The sequence below is a fragment of the Mustela putorius genome, unplaced genomic scaffold (assembly GCF_011764305.1).
Source record: "Mustela putorius furo isolate JIRA1106 unplaced genomic scaffold, ASM1176430v1.1 tig00000196_pilon_pilon_pilon, whole genome shotgun sequence".
Lineage (NCBI taxonomy): Eukaryota > Metazoa > Chordata > Mammalia > Carnivora > Mustelidae > Mustela > Mustela putorius.
The window spans coordinates 2,770,909-2,791,179 of record NW_025421310.1 but is presented as its reverse complement, the minus strand read 5'-3'; the positions used below and the strand labels follow the sequence as shown (position 1 = coordinate 2,791,179).

The 20,271-nt window shown below is 43.2% G+C and overlaps 1 protein-coding gene and 1 long non-coding RNA gene across 12 annotated transcripts in view; one reads left to right on the top strand and one right to left on the bottom strand.

Moving 5' to 3' along the window:
- The first annotated feature begins 755 nt into the window (after positions 1 to 755).
- LOC106004480 lies at positions 756 to 16,787 on the top strand. Of its 2 annotated transcripts, none has more exons than XR_001177502.2 (5): positions 756 to 1,025; positions 3,240 to 3,387; positions 8,276 to 8,507; positions 11,442 to 11,497; positions 16,479 to 16,787. It is a non-coding gene; the product is annotated as an uncharacterized LOC106004480 (long non-coding RNA). The 2 variants fall into 2 exon arrangements; XR_006605875.1 differs by having other exon boundaries at positions 759 to 852.
- Positions 7,931 to 20,271, bottom strand: part of ZNF606 (zinc finger protein 606) — a 25,050-nt gene continuing 12,709 nt past the window's right edge. For 6 of the 10 annotated variants that reach the window (XM_004780488.3, XM_013049953.2, XM_004780489.3 and 3 more), the window contains 3 exons: positions 18,797 to 18,923; positions 18,247 to 18,342; positions 7,931 to 11,876 (listed from right to left, as the gene is read on the bottom strand). In XM_004780488.3, the coding sequence (XP_004780545.1) occupies positions 9,901 to 11,876; positions 18,247 to 18,342; positions 18,797 to 18,923 (2,199 nt within the window). In that variant the 3' untranslated portion in view covers positions 7,931 to 9,900. Of the gene's footprint in view, positions 11,877 to 17,731; positions 17,876 to 18,060; positions 18,100 to 18,246; positions 18,343 to 18,796; positions 18,924 to 20,271 lie in introns of those variants that run through there. The other 4 variants (XM_045077303.1, XM_004780496.3, XM_013049954.2 and 1 more) reach the window with 4 other exon arrangements.

Below are 20,271 nucleotides of genomic sequence, written 5' to 3'. Positions count from 1 at the left end.
TGAAAACTCACATTTCTACTTTATTGGGTCTACTCATGCAAGAAGCACTTGTATCTCTTAATCATTCACATTTTCATTTATAGCTTGTGAAATGTATGTAAATATATTGCCATAGGATTTTCTTTCTTTTTCCCCTCAACATTAAAACGTTTGTGTGGGGGCGCCTGGGTGACTCAGTGGGTTAAAGCCTCTGCCTTCGCCTCAGGTCACGATCCCAGGGTCCTGGGACCAAGGCCCGCATCAGGCTCTCTGCTCAGCAGGGAGCCTGCTTCCTACTCTCTCTCTGCCTGCCTCTCTACTTGTGATTTCTGTCAAATAAATAAATAAATAAAATCTTTTAAAAAATATAAAAAATAAAACGTTTGTGTGTTTGCAAAACGGAATTTCCCCTTCATATAGCCCACCTGCGGCTGGCAGATAAGCAGACCTGTTCCAGTATTTGCAAACCACCCCCATGGCTAGTCCTCGCAGGGACATCAAAGGGTCTACCAGCCCTCAAACTTTCACACCCGCACCTGAGATCTGAGCACGGCCCACCATGCCAGCCCGCGATCACTCCCGCAGCCCTGGAGCGACCACCTGCGGACTAAAGGGAAAAGAGGACCCTCCCCGCGCACTTCCAACGGGGGAAGCAGGGCCCTGGGCCTTCCTCGCGTCCGCGCCCGAGCCTCCAGAGCCGGAGCCGGTGGACTACAAGCCCCAGAAGGCCACGCGGCCTGACCGCGTCTCCTAGGTAACCGAGCTGTGCCTGCCGCGAACCGCGCCCACCCCACTGCGAGGCTGGTGGACCGACTGCGGCCCCAGCGCGCCCCCGCTGCCGGGAGGCCTGTGGGCACCCCGTCCTGGCGCGAGGTGAACGGGGGTCGGGGCCGGCGCCCGAATCTGTCCCGCGGCAGAGCGGGGCGGCGGGACGAGCGGGCGCGACGTCGAGGCGGGAAGGGCGGGCGGGTCCAGGAGGCCGCGCGCAGGGTCTGCTAGAGTGACGCCGGCGGTGCCGCAGGTCAGGCCGGAGGTTCCGCTCAAGGGTGAGGCTCCGCGCGCGGACTGTCGGGTTGTCTGGTCTGGGGCTCCCTGGGGGCGCTCCCCGCCGTCCGCGTCCCCGGAGGCCGACCTAGCCGGGAGAAGCCCCAGCACGCGCGAAGCTCCCCGGGCCCTTCTGGCAAGGACAGGGGCCCCGCGGCTTCCACTGGCCATTGTCCTCCGGGTGCCTTGGTTGTTTCCTCAGTGGAAGGGTCCCGCTGTTAGGCAGGTCACGTAAACCGGGTCCAAGCTTCTCGGCCAGGGCCGGGATCTTCTGCCGCTTTTGCACTTCTCTTGGCCTTCGGTACTTCCACGCCGACGATCTCGCTTTGGGGGCCTTGTCTGCAGGCGCAGGTGGAAGTGTTTCATGGCTTCTCTCCACAGCCTAGGCCCGTCGCGTGCCTTCCTGCCCCAGTTGTCTACATCAGCCCTTACCCCAGGCGGTAGCCACAGGGGACTTTGTAAACGCAGAACCATTCTGTCCTTCCTGACCAGAGCTGCTTGGGGGTTCCCAGAGCCCCGAAAGTATCATTCCAATGATACGCTGCAAGGGAAACACAGCTTTCTCACGTGGTTTTGGAAATGAAGATGTCCAGAATTAGGGTGTTTGTAACTGGGCTATTTATAGCATGACCTTACAAGACTTGCTTACATGCACTTACACACAGTGCATGTGAAAGAGCCCTTCGCTGCCCTGGGTTTGGGTCTTTGCCTCTTAACACGGCACTGGAAGATCCACTGAGCCATATGGCAGGCTCTGCCCAGTTCATCCCAAATTCCAAAGGACTAAACTCACAGCCTCCCAGATCAGCTGGTTTACTCACTGGACAATTATAACATCCAGTAAATAAACCAGGGCAAGTTCAGCATGAGGAAGTTCTTGAGCTTTGAGGTTTACTTTTCCAATTATTCAAAATCCAGATCAATCTCACCCATTATTCCCTCTACATGCTCTAATAAATCCACACTCCCAAGTTCTTCCCATTGGCTTGGTTTGTCTTCTCTGGACTGTTAGGACCCTTCTATTGTCCTAATAACATGGGAGGGTGTTTAGAGACTGAGTCTGGTGATAACCCTAATGCTGGTTCGGCCTTTCATTCAACAGGCATTTGTTGAGACCTTGCTGTGTGCCAGACACTGCTCCAGGTCCTGGTGCTAGAACACTGAACAAGTGAAAAGCCTTGCCCTGTCAAGCTTGTATCTTGTAAGAGTGATGCAGGCAATAAAAAAAAAAAAACAAGTTGGTTATATTGCATGCTTGAAGTTGATAGATGTTAAGAGTATTTAGACTAGAAGAGTAGAACTGGTAAAGCAATCAAGAATGGGCCATTTTGGGACGCCTGGGTGGCTCAGTTGGTTAAGCAGCTGCCTTCGGCTCAGGTCATGATCCCAGCGTCCTGGGATCGAGTCCCGCATGGGGCTCCTTGCTCAGCAGGGAGCCTGCTTCTCCCTCTGCCTCTGCCTGCCATTCTGTCCGCCTGTACTCGCTCTCTCTCCCTCTCTCTCTGACAAATAAATAAATAAAATCTTAAAAAAAAAAAAAGAATGGGCCATTTTATTTTATTTTTTAATTTAATTTAAATAAAATAAATTTTATTTATTTTTTTAAAAGATTTTATTTATTTATTTGACAGACAGAGATCACAAGTAGGCAGAGAGAGAGGAGGAAGCAGGCTCCCTTCTGAGCAGAGAGCCCAATGCAGGGCTTGATCGGAGGAATGGGATCATGTCCCAAGCTAAAGGCAGAGGCTTTAACCCACTGAGCCACCCAGGCACCCTGGCTCTGCCATTTTAAATAGAACCTCTTGGACTTGGACTTGCCTGTGCTGTGCTGTGTGCTGCTCCTGTGCGGAAGTTGAAAGAATGAGGGAAGTTATAACATGATGTGGTCTCCAGTATCGTTCCACAGACCTCATGTTGAGACAATCGTGGACAATTGAGATTGCAGTTCTCGTTCCTATATGCCCAATGGGCACCTACCTGAGATAAACCCAGGTATAACTTGAGGCAAAAGATCAGAAATACCAGAAACTGCTAGAAAGACCTGGATTGATACCTGATTTGAACTAGTATGCTGGACTGGGTGGCTAGAGCAGGAGAGAGAGCTGAGCTGCGATAATAACACAACGAACTTCTGGAGTTTGCTCTTGCTTCTTCCCTGCCTTTGCCTTGTAACAGTGTCTGTGCCCCCAGCTGCAGTAACCCAATCTCTGTTCCAGGCTTCCTGAAGAGTGGGATCAAGGCAAGGCTGTGCTTATGAGTAGTGGAGAAACAAAGACCACATTACCTCAGGCAAGTGCTTGTCTGCACCACCTCCTCAAAGCTTGGGGATGGCAAATCACATTCCAAGGACTCTTACCTCATGAGGTGAGGAGTCATTGACCATCAGCTTTCTGATGCCTTGACCTCCCCTTCCAAGATCCATTCTCCCCACCCCTGAACTATTTATAGGGACCAGAATCTGATCCCATCACATGTATGCATAACAACTGATGGAGTAACTGATGGCCCCAGAGGAAATACACTTAACTGGCCAAAGTAATAAGCAGTTTTCTGAGCATTAACAATTTCAGGAAAAAACACACACTGCATTACAGATTCCATCAGAAGCAGATATATTAGAACAGATGGACCAAAATTTTAAATTAGTCTATTAAATACATTTAAAGAAATAAGGCATGGTATTAGCAACAGGAAATGAGAATGCTAACACATACATATATATAAAGACATACCAAATATAAATATTAGGTATGTAAAACAATTAGTGAAATGAAGACACAGTAGAGGAAATAAATAGCAAAATGGACAGCTGATAAAGACATTAGCAAACTGGAAGAGCAACCTGAGGAAATGTCCAGAAAAAAGGAAAAGGAGTTAGAGAACATAAAAGAAAGGCCAAGAAATATAGACAATAGACATAAAATGTGCTAACATTTGAATAACAGGAGTCCTAAAAGAGAAATATTTTAAATCAAAAGGATGAAATTTTAAAAAATAAAGACATAAATTTCCATAAAGTGTTTAACACATGTCCCAGAATATGTCACTCAAAATTCTTTTATTATACTATTACATTTATAAAAATGTATAATATTTGTATATTGGTGTATGCTAATAATAACTATTACAATTACTAATGTGGTTTACCTTGTTTTTACTACAGACATAACACCATTTATACACAAGGTTACTCAAGACAAAGTCAGAAACATAGGAATTTGACTTTGGAAATAAGTAAAACATTTGCCAAATTTAACTCTCTGTGGGATGATTTATTGCCTCCTACTTCTTTCTTCTTTTAATCATAAATGGGAAGGGAGGCAGTTACTCCCTGGTAAACAAGGAAAACTAAAAAGAGGGAAATAAATGTTAAAACCTTAGAAATGAAATACCAAGGCGTAGAATCAGAAGATGGACTTGTCTGAAAATACTTGATTGCTTCCCAAGGAAGCGGGCTAGAGTTGGTGAGCAGAGCACGCTGGTGGATTAGCGCCATGAGTGGATATAAGTGGCTGTGCCTGCACATAACTGTAAAAGACGTAGAAAAGACATAGAAAAAGAACAGTGGAAGTTCAGAAAAACTAAGCCCACTATGTGCTATAAGAGTCTTTTTTAATAAGATTTTTAAAAAAAAGATTATTATTTATTTGAGAGAGGTAACAGGAGTGGGATGAGAGGCAGAGGAGAAGCAGACTCCCTACTGAAAAGGGAATCAGACACAGGGCTTGATCCCAGCATTCCTGGATCATGACCTGAGCTGAAGGCAGATGCTTAACCCAACTGAACCACCCAGGCGCCCCATAAGATTTTTAAAAAGTTTTGTTTATTTGAGAGAGAGAACAAGAAAGCAAGCACAAGTGGGGAGAGGAAGAAGCAGACTCTCTGCTGAGTGGGGAGCCTGACATGGTACTCAACCCCAGGACCCTGAGATCATGACCTGAGGCAAACACAGATGCTTAACTAATTGAGCCATCTAGGTAAGATGGCTTAAGACCCCCAGAAGGGTCTTAATCAAGGAGGTTTAACAAAAATCCAGGCAGAAAGAGCCTGATGCTGTAGACAGGCCTGGCTCGTTCCGTTTTCTATATATACCAATCCTTGTGCAAGCCTCCCTATCATCATTCTGCTTCTTTCATTTCTGTTACCATTTGTCACTCAAACAAAAGTAAGGCTTTATTCATTGGCCTCAGATTTAAGCATATCACAGGCTTTTTAAAAATGACCTCTCATCTCTTGTGATGGTCTTTGAAATCCTTATTTTCTTCTCCCTATGCTTATATCCTCATGCAAAAATGTTTTGTTGTTCCTGTTCTTAAAAAAAAAAAAAAAAGAGTATCATAAAAAGACAAATTTCCCAGAATGTAAAACATTAAAGACATCAGATTAAAATTCCCACAGACCGTGTCTTAATAACTTAAAAATATATTAACATAAAACTCAGCTATTCCACTCCTAGGTGTTTACCCAAGATAAATGAAAACTTGCATATACAAAAGCCTTGTAGAAGAATGTCTATAGCAGCTAGATTTATAATAGCTGAGAACTGGAAATGACCTGATGTTCATCAACAGGTGAATAGGTTAAGTAATGGTAGCACAATAGCATAATGGAATGCTATCAGCAAAAAAAAAAAAAAAAAACAACCCCCAAAAAGTAAACCACAGGTACATGCTACATTATGGATAAGACTCCAAAAACCCCCATGATGTTGAGCAAAAAATCTGGACACAAAGGTAAATGTATGACTAGAATGACTAGAATACGTGATTCCATTTATATGAAAGTCTAAAAGACAATTCTAATATGTAGTGACAGAGCAGACCGGTGGTTGCCCAGGGCTTGGGGAGTCAGGTCGGGTAGAGATGAACTGTAGAGACATAAAGTAACTTTCTGGACAACTGAAAATACTGTTTTGATTGTAGTAGTGGTTACAAGAGAGTGTATGTGTGTATATATATATACATCTATATGTATATATATATGATTTTATTTATGTGTTTGACAGATCACAAGGAGGCAGAGAGGCAGGCAGAGAGGGAAGGGGAAGCAGGCTCCCTGCTGAGCAGAGAGCCCGATGCAGGGCTCGATCCCAGGACCCCGAGACCATGACCCGAGCTGAAGGAGGCTCAACCCACTGAGCCACCCAGGCACCCCAAGAATGTATATATTTTCAACACTCATCAAACTGTAGCCCCCAAAGTAAAAGTCCTTAGCATACCAGTGGTGTTTGAAGCCTGGAGACCAAATGAGACTATCAGAGGTATAAACAGGTAGAAGTCAGGGTGCCCTGACAATAATGGGTAAGAGAAGTGGGAAGTAAACATCCAAGGTGGCCCAAAATGAAGGCTAGAATCAGGAGGGAAGTCCGGAGAGCCAGCTGAAAAACATGTTTTAAGGAGGAAATGATCCATTATCTATAATGCTATTTCAAGAAAAAAAACAGAATTGACCACTAGGTTTGGCAATGTGGAGGACATCTGGCAGTGAGGTAGCTTTGGAGAGAGTTGAAGAAAGAATGGAAAATAAGTAGGGACAGTAAGAAAATACAACTCTTAAAAAATTTGCTTTCTACAACAAAGCAGATTATGCAGGAACTACAAGGGAAAGTGGTACTGGGAGGTTTTCCCTTTTTTTTTTTTTCTCCTAAAGCATGTTTGCATGTTGGTGGGAATAATCCAGTACACAGGGAAGACCTGATGATATATGAGACAGGGGAAGCTGCTGGAACAATGCCCTTAAGTAGTAGGGAGGAGAGACAGGCTCTGGAGCCAGCCCAGTGAGTTCATATACAGGTGTCTCTGGGAAAGCATGGACACTGTGGAAGGTAGGTAGATGTCACGGCAGGCTTCTGCAGATTGCTTCTGTTCGCTCAGCAAAATAGGAAGCAAAGTCGTCTGCTGGCACTGAGCATGAGGGAAGGTTAAGTCAAGGGACTATTGGAAGCTTGATACCAAATAGCCAACCAGCTTAGGTAACAGGAGGTGAAGGTATTCCAGGCACTAGTAATGGAATAGTCCTACTGGTTGACAAAACCATGTGCAGAGGGGCCAAAGACCTGAGGTCAGGACATGGGAAGATCATCTAGACGGATGATAGAACCAGGGTGTTATGGTGGAGGTGGCTCTGGATGCAGTGAGACAGGTGCTGAAATCTTTGATATGTGGATGAGTGACCCATTAGATGACTGCAATGAAGGAAAGTAGGAGTGATGGTCTCTTGTTCCAAGAAAACAGAGCTAAGTTTTAGAGAGAAGGGAGGAACAATCTAGAAGGAACAAATGAGAAAAGTGGGAGGGAAAGGAGCCACCTTAAGAGATACTGCATAGGTGAGATCCCAGCTTCAATCATAGCAGGAAGGTGAGAGGGGAGAACTCATGGCTGAGTAAGAGTTCCACGTGGGCCCAACACAAGATTCCAGAGCTGACGAGGAGTTGAAGATCAGGTCAAGAGGGCAATGAACTGAGCTATACACGGGTTAGAATAAGGGAGGCGAGGGGGCCTGGGAGTCCTGACATCCAAACCACACTGTGCACATAAGGCTGTATGATAGGTGGTAGAAATGTGGGGATCCTTCCAGGAGGAAGCAAAAGTCTGAAACTTTCTCTTGATTTGTGATATGGGCTGGGCCACAAGAGGTACTTTTAGAAAAAAAAATTTAAAGAATATTAAGCTGGGGAATAGACAATAATTTGTCAAGATGTTTGCATAATATTGGATATGAATTATGAGATCCTTTGGGGTCCCTAAATCAGAGAAACTGGATTTGCTCCAAGTGTATTACATCGGGTATTAAAATACCATACCCATGTAGTGACAATATGACTTGATACATACTGCTTTCTCTAACAGAGATGCTGCTAATTCTATTCTAAAGGTCTTTGCACAAATCATGTAAGAAATCCATTCAGTTAGTTTACTCTTGTAACATTTATTGGGTGACCACTCTGCATGAAGCCCTGAGAGGTAGGGAAACAGGTGTGACATACCTATGTGAGTTCCAGCTACAGGCGTCAGATGGTGAACACAGCCTCCCCACACCAGTAGGCCACTTTCTCAACCAACAGGAGGGTCATGGGCCCTGCAAGAACTAGATGAACCTTTTGCATCCTAGATTTCCAACCCATAACCTTGACACCTATCCAAGAATTGCTGGCCTCTAATTATAGCCCTACTTTAGGAAAATACAGGAAATATTTGTAAATGGGAGAGAAGGGACCTAAATCCTCTTAACCATCTTGCCTTCTTTCCATTAGGAGCCACTCTTCATTCTAATGAATTGGTGAGCTTCCTTCCCTTTGAAGTCCCCCTATCAAGCAGTCTTCTCAGCTGGAGAAGAAAGAACACTTTGAGGGAGTGCATTTGAACAATCTGAGGGAGACCTTGAGAAATAGTGCTCCCATGTGCAATAGTGTCTCTTGCTGTGTGTGCCGTGAGTGCCACTTTAAACCCATCAAGCGACATTCCTCAGCATTGCCCATACCTCCGGTGAGTCTCCCAGCCATTGCTGTGCTGTAATCCTCAGGGTTGTGGGTAGTAAAATCCTAGGGAACCCAGGTCCCAGAAAATGCACTGATTCTGAATGTCTAATCCAGATTTCATATTCCAAAGGAAGTGTAGCTCTCATGTTACCAGAAATCATTCAGGAAAGAGAGCAAGGTAACTTTCTCATTGTTCCATGATTTCTGGGTTTTTATTATTAAATATCTATCATAGAAAACTGAACAAAAGAAAAAAAAATAGAAAAAGATCACTGGAGAGACAGCATAACATAGCAGTTAAAAACATGACTCTGAAGCCAAAAATCTCAATTCCATTTCTTAATAGCTGTGTGTCCTTAAGTGGGTTTCTCAACATCTCTGCCCCAATTTCTCCATTTATAAAGGTACCTATCTCATAGAATTAAGGAGACTGAACAAGTTAATATTTGAAAAGCATTTAAAACAAAGCCTAGCACATGATAAGTGCTGTATGTGTTTATAAAACTTTTTAAAAAATCTTAAGTTAACAAGGTTAATTTCTCCATGGGTCCTTCCAGTCTCTATCCAGATGGTATACATTTTTTAAGATGTTATGATATGTATGTACAATTTTGCATTCTTTCATTCCTTAACATTATGTATACTGAAGCAGTGTCCACAATTATAACCTTTAGTGATTGCCTAAAACAAATTACAAATGAATTGTCCAACGATGCAATCGTAAGTGAACCATGGACACTGACACACTGGGTCATAAACTGTCACCTCTTGTTCCACTATCAGTCTCACACTTCTAGGTAATAATCTTTCCACCATTAGTAATCTCATTTACTAATCTTTTCTAAGGTTAATCTTGACCAATAGTAAATATCCCGTTCAATATTATTTTTTCTTAAATTCAGATTTAGTATTTCATATTTTGTTCCTTAAAGGGCACCCACATCCTCCCTTTACAACAGCAAAATCTGTACTTCCACTAAAGTTTCCCATCCATCATTCCAGCTTGATGCAAAACAGTGTACTGTCTTTGAAAAACTTTTCCCAGAATAAGGTTTTCCCCTCAACAATGCACTCAGATCCACGAATAGCTGAAATCTCTTGCGAAAAGAAGTCTCATTCCCTACATTCATGTTCCGTAAATAGGATTCCTGGTGGACCATTAGGTGAGTTTGGAGTTTTCTTCACTGCAATTATCTGATGTTAAATAAAGGCTACATAACTGCTGAAAAGCTTTTTCCAGTCTTTTCTTTCATAGGTTTCTTCTAAGAAGATATGTTCTATTAAGTAGTAAGTCTTCCTGGATTCTTACTAAAAAATTTCCCCTCTTAGTTTATAGGGTTCTTTTTTCTTTTTCAATGTGTTACCAAATGTACAATAAAAGAAAGATCTATCAATTCAATTCACAGTTTCTCTTCACTATGATTTCTCTGATGTTGAAGTAGGGCCGAGTGACCACTAAAGGCTTTTCCACAGTCACTGCATATAAAGCGTTTCTCTCCACTATGCATTCTCTGATGAATAATAAGAGAAGAATTCTTACAGAAAGCTTTCTCACAATGATTACATTTGTAGGGTTTTTCTCCAGTATGGTTCCTAAGATGTACAATCAGGGAAGAACTCTCATTAAATGCCTTCCCACATTCATTACATCTGTATGGTTTCTCTCCAGTATGAGTTCTCCGATGTGCAATAAGGTGAGAGCTACAGTTAAAAGATCTTTCACATTGATTACATTTATAGGGTTTCTCACCAGTGTGAATTCTCCGATGAGCAACAAGGTGACAGCTCTGGCTGAAGGATTTCCCACATTTATTACACTCATAGGGCTTTTCTCCAGTATGAGTCCTTTGATGTCTAACAAGGTGAGCCATCTGGCTGCAGGATTTCCCACATTTATTACATTCATAAGGCTTGATTCCAGAATGAATTATTTCATGTTTAGTGAGGGCTGAGCGTTCTCTGAATGCTTTGCCACATTCCTGACAGTTATAGGGTTTCTCTCCTGTGTGAGTTCTCTGATGTGCAATAAGATGGGAGCTCCAGCTGAAGGATTTTCCACATTCTGTACATTTGTATGGTTTTGCTCCAGAGTGAGTTCTTTCATGTTTACTAAGGGCAGAGTAATCCCTGAAAGCTTTTTCACATTCATCACATTTAAAGGGCTTCTCTCCAGTATGCATTCTCATATGGGCAATAAGATGGGAGCTCCAGCTGAAAGACTTCCCACATTCAGTACATTCAAAAGGTTTTTCTCCAGTATGAGTTCTCTGATGTCCAATAAGATGGGAGTTCCAGTTGAAAGATTTCCCACATTCGTTACATACATAAGGTTTCTCTCCTGTATGAATTCTTTTATGTACAATTAGATGAGAATTCCAGCTGAAGGCTTTTCCACATTTATTACATTCATAGGGCTTTATTCCAGTGTGAGTCCGCTCATGTTTAGTAAGGGCTGAACGATTCCTAAACACTTTTCCACATTTATCACATTCATAGGGTTTCTCTCCAGTATGTGTTTTCTTATGCTGGATAAGGTAAGAGCTCCAGATAAAAGATGTCCCACATTCATTATATTCATAGGGTTTCTCTGAGGTGTAAGTGCTTGTATGTTGAGTAAGGAATGAGTCATACCCGAAGACTTTCTCCCATTCATTGTATTTATAGGCTTTCTCTACAGTACCAATTTTCGGATGTTCCATAAATGATGAAAAATAAAAGATATTCTCATATTCTTTGTAATCATACTGGTTTTCTCCAATATGAAGTTGTGGATGTTCATTATATGATGGGCTCTGGTTAAAGATTTGATGGCATTCCTTATATTCATAGAGTTTTTCTCCTGTATGCATTCCCTTACGATCACCAAAATGTAGTATATGATTGAAAGATTTAACAGCATCAGGACATTTGAGAAGATTATCTCCAGTTTGTATCTTTTCAGGCTGAATAGGCTGTATGGACTGGTGGCAGGCTTTGTCATAATCAAGATTTCCACAGGTAATCTTATCTGCATACATTATGGCTGAGTTGCACCGCCAGCTTTCAGCATTTGTACCAGGCTTATAGAAATGTTCTATTTGAGAAACTCTCTGAGATGGAACAAAGTTTAAGTTCTGGCTATACTCTGCTCCAAGTTCACAGAATTCAGAACCTCTTTGAGACAGTACTTGCTTTTGCATGAAGACCATTTGCCTCATAGCTGTACTCTGATTCATGTGATACATTTCTAATTGGTCTTTACATCCTAAGACTTCTAACCGGGAGAACAAAGGATCATCCCATATGTATCTTTCCAACTTCATGCTATGGGATTGTTCTTCTTCCAAAACGCTTTGTGTTGGGATCAATGCTTTCCTTTCAAGATTTCTCATCCACTCTGAAAAAATGGGGGAAAAAAAAAAGCGATGAGAGCACAAAGAAAAAACTTCTAAGAACACAATAGGAAAAGTGAGATTTACTGTCCACATTATTGAAAAGGCAAATGTGAACTTATTTTCAAACAGATGTGTAACACAAAGAAAGACTAATAGGGAAGAGGAGGATAATGAAAAGTGAACAACAAAGAGAATGTTTAACCAGAGTTAAGTGTGTACTGGATACTAGTAAAAACCATTTAAGGGGTATTTTCCTATGGAAAGGAAGACCAGAATAAGGGTGTGTGGTAAAGAGTTAACCTCATGGGGCGCCTGGGTGGCTCAGTGGGTTAAAGCCTCTGCCTTTGGCTCAGGTCATGATCCCAGTGACCTGCGAACGAGCCTCGCATAGGGCTCTCTGCTCAGCGGGGAGCCTGCTTCCTCCTCTCTGCCTACTTGTAATCTCTGTCAAATAAATAAATAAAATCTTTAAAAAAAGAAAAAAGGAGTTAACCTCATGGGGCACCTGGGTGACTAGGTCGGTTAAGCGTCTGCCCTCAGCACAGGTTATGATCTCAGAGTTCTGGGATCAAGCCCCACGTTGGGCACTCTGGTCAGTGGGGAGCCTACTTCTCCCTCTCATTCCCACTCCTGCTCTCTATCTCTGTCTCTCTCTCAAATAAATAAATATTAAAAAAAAAAAAAGTTAACTGCATACATGAGTTGGTCAAACTTTGCACATTTCCACAAAGGCCTGTTTCATGACTAGCCTTTGGCCAGCTACAGAAACTGAGGTCTTAGAATGGTCTAGGTGTGCTCTACACGCTTGAGGTCTTGAAGCACGCTATCTCAGTATCACTAAATAGTTCGTACAACTGTCATTTGCTTTCTTTCTGGGAAACACCTGCTTTCTTTCTGGGGATGTGGAGTTTCAGTGACTGCAATCAGTCCTGCAGGCGCTGTGTACCCAAATGTCCAATCCCCAGTGAACACCCTGGACTCCTAAGCTCAGGCAAGCTTCCCAAGTAGATGACACTTCATACATGTTGTCACAACTCACTGCTGAAGGAAGTAAATGTGTCCTTTGCAACTCCACTGGAAAAGAACTATTACGAGCTTGCACTTGGTCTCCTCCAGAGTTGGTTCTTGCGTTTTTTCCCTTTGCTAACATTGCTTTTGTATCCTTTCACCATAATAAACCATTACTCTAAATATTATGACTTTTGAGTTCTCTGAGTCCTTCTAGGGAATGACTGAACCTAAAGGTGATCTGGGGGTCCCTGACAAAGGACAAAGTGAGTACTAGTAAGGTAAAAAATAAGAAATAACTTGCTTAAAAAATACGTAAGTAACCACACCTTCAACTAATGTCTATTTTTATTTTTTTAAAGGTTTTATTAATTTATTTTATTTATTTCAGAGAGAGAGAGAGATCACAAGTAGACAGAGAGGCAGGCAGAGAGAGAAGGGGAAGCAGGCTCCCTGCTGAGCAGAGAGCCCGATGTGGGGCTCGATTCCAGGACTCTGAGACCATAACCTGAGCCAAAGGCAGAGGCTTAACCCACTGAGCCACCCAGGTGCCCCTTAACTAATGTTTAAATGATTCAAGTGTCCTAATTCATTTCTGTGTTTTAATATCCTGACTCCCCAACACATTATGACACCTGCCTCCCCAGAAGGAGGGGGTGGGGTTAAGAAAAAGTATCACCAATAAAAGTGAGTGGTCTGTAGTAATTTCCTGTTGTTGCTGTAACAAATTATCACACATGTGGCAGCCTAAAATAATACAACCTTATTACTTTATAGCTTTGGCAGTCAGAAGTCCAAAATGGCTTTCAATGGGCTAAAATCAGGGTAGCTTCCCTCTAGAAGTTCTAGGGGAGAATCCACATCCTTGCCTTTTCCTGCTTTTAAAATATTTTATTTTATTTTTTTATTTTTTGCCTTTTCCTGCATTTATTTATTTATTTATTTATTTAAGTAGATGGAGAGGCAGGCAGAGAGAGAGAGAAGGAAGCAGGCTCTCTGCTGAGCAGAGAGCCGGATGCGGGACTCGATCCCAGGACCCTGAGATCACGACCCGAGCCGAAGGCAGCGGCCCAACCCACTGAGCCACCCAGGCGCCCCAGCCTTTTCCTGCTTTTAGAAGCTTCCTCCATTCTTTGGCTTACAGCTCCTTCCTCCATCTTCAAAGCCTATCATTCAATCCTGTTTCTGTCATCACATCTCCTTTCTGTGTCTCTGACACTCCTACCCCACTCTCATAAGGATCTTATGATTACCATGGGCCCACTCAGATAACACAAGATAATCCCTCCATCTACAAGGGTTTCTCACATCTGGGAAGCCCCTTTGCCACGTGAAGTACATATTCATACATTTAAGATGTGGACATCTTGGGGCACCTAGGTGGCTCAGTGGGTTAAAGCCTCTGCCTTCGGCTGAGGTCTTGAGCCCAGGGTCCCAGGATTGAGCCCCGCATCTGGCTCTCTGCTCAGCAGGGAGCCTGCTTTCCTTCCTCTCTCTGCCTGCCTCTCTGCCTACTTGTTATCTCTGTCTGTCAAATAAATAAATAAAATCTTAAAAAAAAAAAAAAAAGGGATGTGGACATCTTTTGGGGGGTAAGGATGGGGGGGGCTTGTCATTATTCACCCTACCACAGGGTCTAAAGCTATAGACACCTGACAGGCCCTACATCCTTGTCCTCTTTCTCTTGGTTTTTCTTCTCTCTTCCCTACAAACCATTTCCTTTGTTTTACCATCCAAGTCTGTTACAAAAGGAGCTCTACTCTGCTTGAAAACTTGCACTTATTACCAATTTCAAGCTTAGCTCCTAGAAGTTAGGTAGTGATCACCATACAGCTTTTGAATCCTTCCAAAAGGAACTTTAAGAACTAGTAGCTGACCAAATGAACAATTCTTGTCCAACTTTATATTTGATAACTGTGGCCTGAATATCCAGAACCAGAGACAAGACAACAAAGTAGAGTCTAAACTGCAAGTCAGAATTTATGTGAGGAGAGGACTTCTGAACAGTTATGGACAAAACACAGAGTGTATCACTGAGACACTGTAGAGATATACATGGTGGGTGGGTGTGAGGCTGGAAAAGGAGATCAGCACTGACAGAAGCAACCCAGGAAGGTTTCACACAAGAGAAATGACATAAGCTCGGTCTTCCAAGCCTCACTTGACTATAGATCAACTGCTCTTAAATGGCATGAACTAGTCAGAAAATGAGAAAAATAAGAGAAAAAACTGAAGGTCTTGAAATCTAGTCAGAGTTATTGAAAAGGCTACTCTAATCACTACAGATTTACCAACAGAGACTTCATAATGGAAGATACCACCTAAGGTAACTGATAATAAGAATTTACTCATTAACTTGAGCTGGAAATTTTGTAAGGAACCTGAGAATTGGTGGGAGCTGAATGATAAAGCTGAATTTCAGAGGCAGAAACTTTTAAGAGGTAGAAAAGATAGTACTTCTTGGAGAGGAAAGCGTGGGAAGTCAGGATGACTTCTCAATTCTAGCTTAGGGGACTCACAGAAGGCTGGTGCCAGGGATATGCATCAAGAAGAAGGGAAAACCATATAGAAGGAAGAGATGAGGTTCCTGATTTCTCGAGACTAAGGAGATATTTGAGACAGTTTGCAAGATGGTAGAGGCGTGAGGTTGGAGGCTTAGGATAGTGGCTCCGGAAGGTAACCCAGAATGGTCAGCAGCAAAAGTGCCAGAGTGAAAGCTTCCAGAATTCATGAGCCCTTGATGGAAGGTTTCAGATCTCAAGGGAAGCAACTGATGAGACTCCAAACCAGCCCAGTTCATTAGAATGGATGGAAGGACACCCACCTTCAGGGCTAAGAGCAGGCTACAGCACTGCGTTAAACTGAAAATAGCAAGATAACAGAACACAGTCTATCACCATCTACTTTCAGAAAGGTGAAAATAATCATACCCCTATATGCTTGCAGCTGTATAAAGAAACTGGAAAAATACAGCAAATTAAGACTGATTATCTGGGGTAAGATGTCAGTAAAAATGGCAAAATAAGGGCCTTTGAAATTTCACCATTCCCTAAGAGCAACCACAACATGTAACTGTCAGAATCAATTTCCTCAGAATTCTATAAATTAACGAAAGTCTTGAAGCAGCTGAGGAAGGAGTTTATTCAAGAAAAACAGCTGTATTTTCATAATGTGAGCTTTGTGGCACTGTAAGTTTCCCTTGTCCCATCTGTGGCTACCCAGGTCCGCAGCAGCCTTGGAAAATTATAATCCGTATTTCTGGTACCAGAGGGAACAGAATGAAGCTGGAGGTTTCCCAAAGCCTCATTCCCAAAGAACAGTCATTATTTGACCTATTTGGTGGTTCCCTCAGAGACCTCCCCTGAAAGGCTGTCACGGGCTAGGACACTCTAGAGAGCTGGTATTTGTTAAACATTTATAGGCAATGTATTTAAAAAGTCACTACTGCCTGAGATGATGGGAAATAGCTGAAGCAAACAATACACAATACCAAGAAGATTTGTAAAAAGCTGCAGGTTAAGATGTTCACAGTGCTTTGAAAAGTTCTAATATATTCCTGGGAATCTCAAAGACCTATAACCATTAAACTATTACAGGTCAAAGACAGAATCCTGAAAGCAGCTAGAGAGAAGAAAATCGTCACATACAAGGGATCTTCATATGATTAACAGTTCATTCCTCTTCAGAAACCGCAGAGGCTAGAAAGAAAAATACTGTCAACCAAGAATTCTGTATCTGGCAAAACCTTCCTTCCAAAATGAAGAGGAAAGGAAAGCACTCCCGATAAGCATCACCTGAGAGAGTCTGCTGCTAGCAACCTGGCATAAAAGAAATGGGAGTCCTTGGGTGCCTGGGTGGCTCAGTGGGTTAAGCCGCTGCCTTCAGCTCAGGTCATGATCTCAGGGTCCTGGGATCGAGTCCCGCATTGGGCTCTCTGCTCAGCAGGGAGCCTACTTCTCTCTCTCTTTGTGTGCCTCTCTGCCTACTTGTGATCTCTGTCAAATAAATAAATAAAATCTTAAAAAAAAAAAAAAAGAAATGGGAGTCCTTGATGTAGAAATGAAAGGACACTAGATAGTTAAGTCAAAATACAGGGCACCGCAGGGTGCCGGGGTGGCTCAGTCGTTAAGCCTCTGTCTTTGGCTCGGGTCATGATCCCAGGTTCCTGGGATCAAGCCCCGAACAGGGTTCCCTGCTTAGCGGGAAGCCTGCTTCTCCCTTTCCCTCTGCAGCTACCTGCTGTGTTCCCTCTCTTGCTGGGTCTCTCTCTGTCAAATAAATAAATAAATTATTATTATTATTTTTTTAATTTTTAAAGATTTTATTTATTTATTTGACAGAGAGAGATCACAAGTAGTCAGAGAGGCAGGCAGGCAGAGAGGAGGAAGCAGGCTCCCTGCTGAGCAGAGAGCCCGATGTGGGACTCGATCCCAGGACCCTGAGATCATGACCTGAGCCGAAGGCAGCGGCTTAACCCACTGAGCCACCCAGGCATCCTAAATAAATAAATTCTTAAAAAAAATACAGGGCACCAATAAAGGTAACTACATAGGTAAATGTAACATAACATTACAAATGCATTTTTTGTTTGTAACTTTTCCCCCTATCTTATCTAAAAGACAAAAGCAAAGCAATAATTTTAAGTCTATGTTGGACATACGATGCATGTAATTTGTGACAATAACAGCATAAAAGGGGGAGAATAGAGATATACAGAAGGAATTTTTAGATACTATAAAATTAATGTTATCAATCCAAACTAGACAGTTATAAATTCAGATGTTAATTATAATTGTCAGGGCAACCACTAAGAAAATAGCTCAAAAATTTATAGGAAAAAAGTGGTTACCTTTGTGTGTGCCCTATGTGTGTAGGGAGTGTGGGAAGAATAATGCAGATAACAGCAGCAAAAGTAAATGAAACTTTTCAGCTTATTCCTTTGATGCAGCACTGGGTTTTCTGAGCCACGTGAATACATTACTTATATAAAAACCTTAAAAAAAAAAAAAAGAGTAAGAGTCTGTGACTCCTTGCTACAAGTTTGGCAATAAAGGAAATAAAAAATTAAAAGGCAGGTAAGCGAATGAGGAATCATCGAGAAAGGGGCAGCAGAGAATATGAGAGGTACCAGGAGAGTGGAAGGCAAGGAAAGAAAATGCAGCTCATTAAAACTGTTACCTTGTTAATAAGGTGGCCATCTTTGCTCTGTATCAACAGCTGCAAAAAAGTCAATAGATGGGATAAAGCTCCCTGGAGAGAATCATGACTGTCTGAGGAAGGTAACTCCTCGTGGCCTCAGCCCATTTCTCAAATAAGGAAGGCTCAGAGGAAAGTTCCTTGCTTCCAGCCGGGGCCTGCCCTCACCTGGACAAGTGCTTTGAGGATATGCTTGTTCCACGGACCATGGCTCCTCTCCTTGCTCCAACAAAGAGATGACCTCCGGCTTGGCAATGTGATTCCCTATGCATGGAGGGAAAACACAGCTTTGTAAACTGCCCTTGCCTAGAATTCCGAGGTCTCACTCGGGCACAATAAGCAAGCAGTCTCTCTCGTTTTATGCTTTATATGCATAAGGAATTAGTCCCTGAATATCAGGGCTCAAGATCATCTTAGTCCCTCTGAGATGCCCATGAGGCCTTTTTTTTTTTTTTTTAAATTTACTAAAGAGCGTTATTGGTTGTTGGTGGTGTTAACCATTGCTATTTTTTTTTAATTGAGATAGAAATGACATATCATGTAATCTCAGTTTCAGGTATACATGATTCAATATTTGTATACTTTGTGAAATGATAATAATAAATCTAGTTAATATTCATTAGCATAGTTGCATCCTGTGAGCTTTTTAAAGACTAAGTAGCAGAAAGTACTGTGATGGAAATTGCTTGCTTCATTTATTCAGGCAGCTCTCCCTTACCCACAGACAGCAGATGCCCATAGGTCTCCAGCATCACATCGCGGTACAGGGTCCTCTGAACAGAGTCCAGCTGCCCCCACTCCTCTTGGGTGAAATCCACAGCCACATCCTTGAAGGTCACTGGTTCCTAAAAGAGCACACATGTTCCTGCTCAGCCAGCTGCCACACCCTCCCACATTCTCTGGGGAGGAGTGAAGCTGACTGTACTGGGGAAGAGACAGGACAAAGAGGAAGTGTCCTCGATGTGTTCAGTACTGTAAATGATGTGGGCCAGGTCCCATTGGGAGCCACACGAGGGCCCTGTATTTGGGATGTACTCTCAGGGGAATTAGCTATGCAGGCCCCTACTAACTACAGTGAAGATGAGCACGTCTCTCCTAAGGCTCTTACCCCATTCCAGTAATACTGGCTAGTGAGGATGGGATTAGCACCAGGTCAGTGCCCACCTTCCTCTCTGGAGATGAAGATACTTAAGCGCAGGACTAGGACAAAAGCAGACCACAAGCACTGGGCTGGAGTCTGCCCAACATGTGGATTTCAGACCAGGATAACTGATCTAAATGTTTACAGGCTGTCCTCCTGGCCACTATCAGGAGGTTTCCATTTCCAGATCCTTCCTGTACCAAGGACTGGAGCTGGGAGTAAGCAAAAAAGTTTGAGCAAAGCAGCCCAGGCAAAAGAGAATCAGCTGCAGTTGCTGTCAAAGCACTTGAGTTCTGGGGGGCCTGGGTGGCTCAGTGGGTTAAACCTCTGCCTTGGACTCCAGTCATGATCCCAGGGGTCTAGGATAGAGGCCCACATCGGTCTCCCCACTCAGCGGGGAGTCTGCTTCTCTCCCTTCCTTTGCCACTCCCCCTGGTTGTGCTCTCTGTCAAATACATAAAATCTTAAAAAAAAAAAAAAAAGCACTTGAATTTTAAAATGTTCCAACTGAGCTCTTTGGGAAAAAAAGAAGCAGGAATTCTTACTAGAAAACTAGAGGAGAAGATGAATTATAACCTAAGTCTGACTTTTGCAATGAACACATCTCTCACAGTGCTCTAAGATTTGATTTATTTGAGAGAGAGAGCGCAAGCACACCTCCAAGTGAGGGAGCATGAGAAGGTTGAAGGGAGAAGGGAGACAGGGAGAAGCAGACTCCCCACTGAGTGGGAAGCCCGATGCAGTGCTCGATCCCAGGACCTGGGGATCACGACCAGAGCTGAAGGCAGATGCTTACAGACTGAGCCACCCGGGCACCCCTCTCACAGTGCTCTTAAGCACTCCGTTATCTCAGGGAGTCCCAGGTGGAGTGCAGTATGCTTTCACTTGTGGTGGTGGGACTGAGCCATGCATCATGGGTGGCAGGTTAGAATCCCCCATAGGCCCTGACAGCTTCTAGGTCCTCCCCTCCATCCGCAAACTGGCTTTCTGGTCTCCCTCTGGGTCAGTGAATTTCCACTCTGAGTGTCCTCTGTGAGCCGCTACCCATGCCT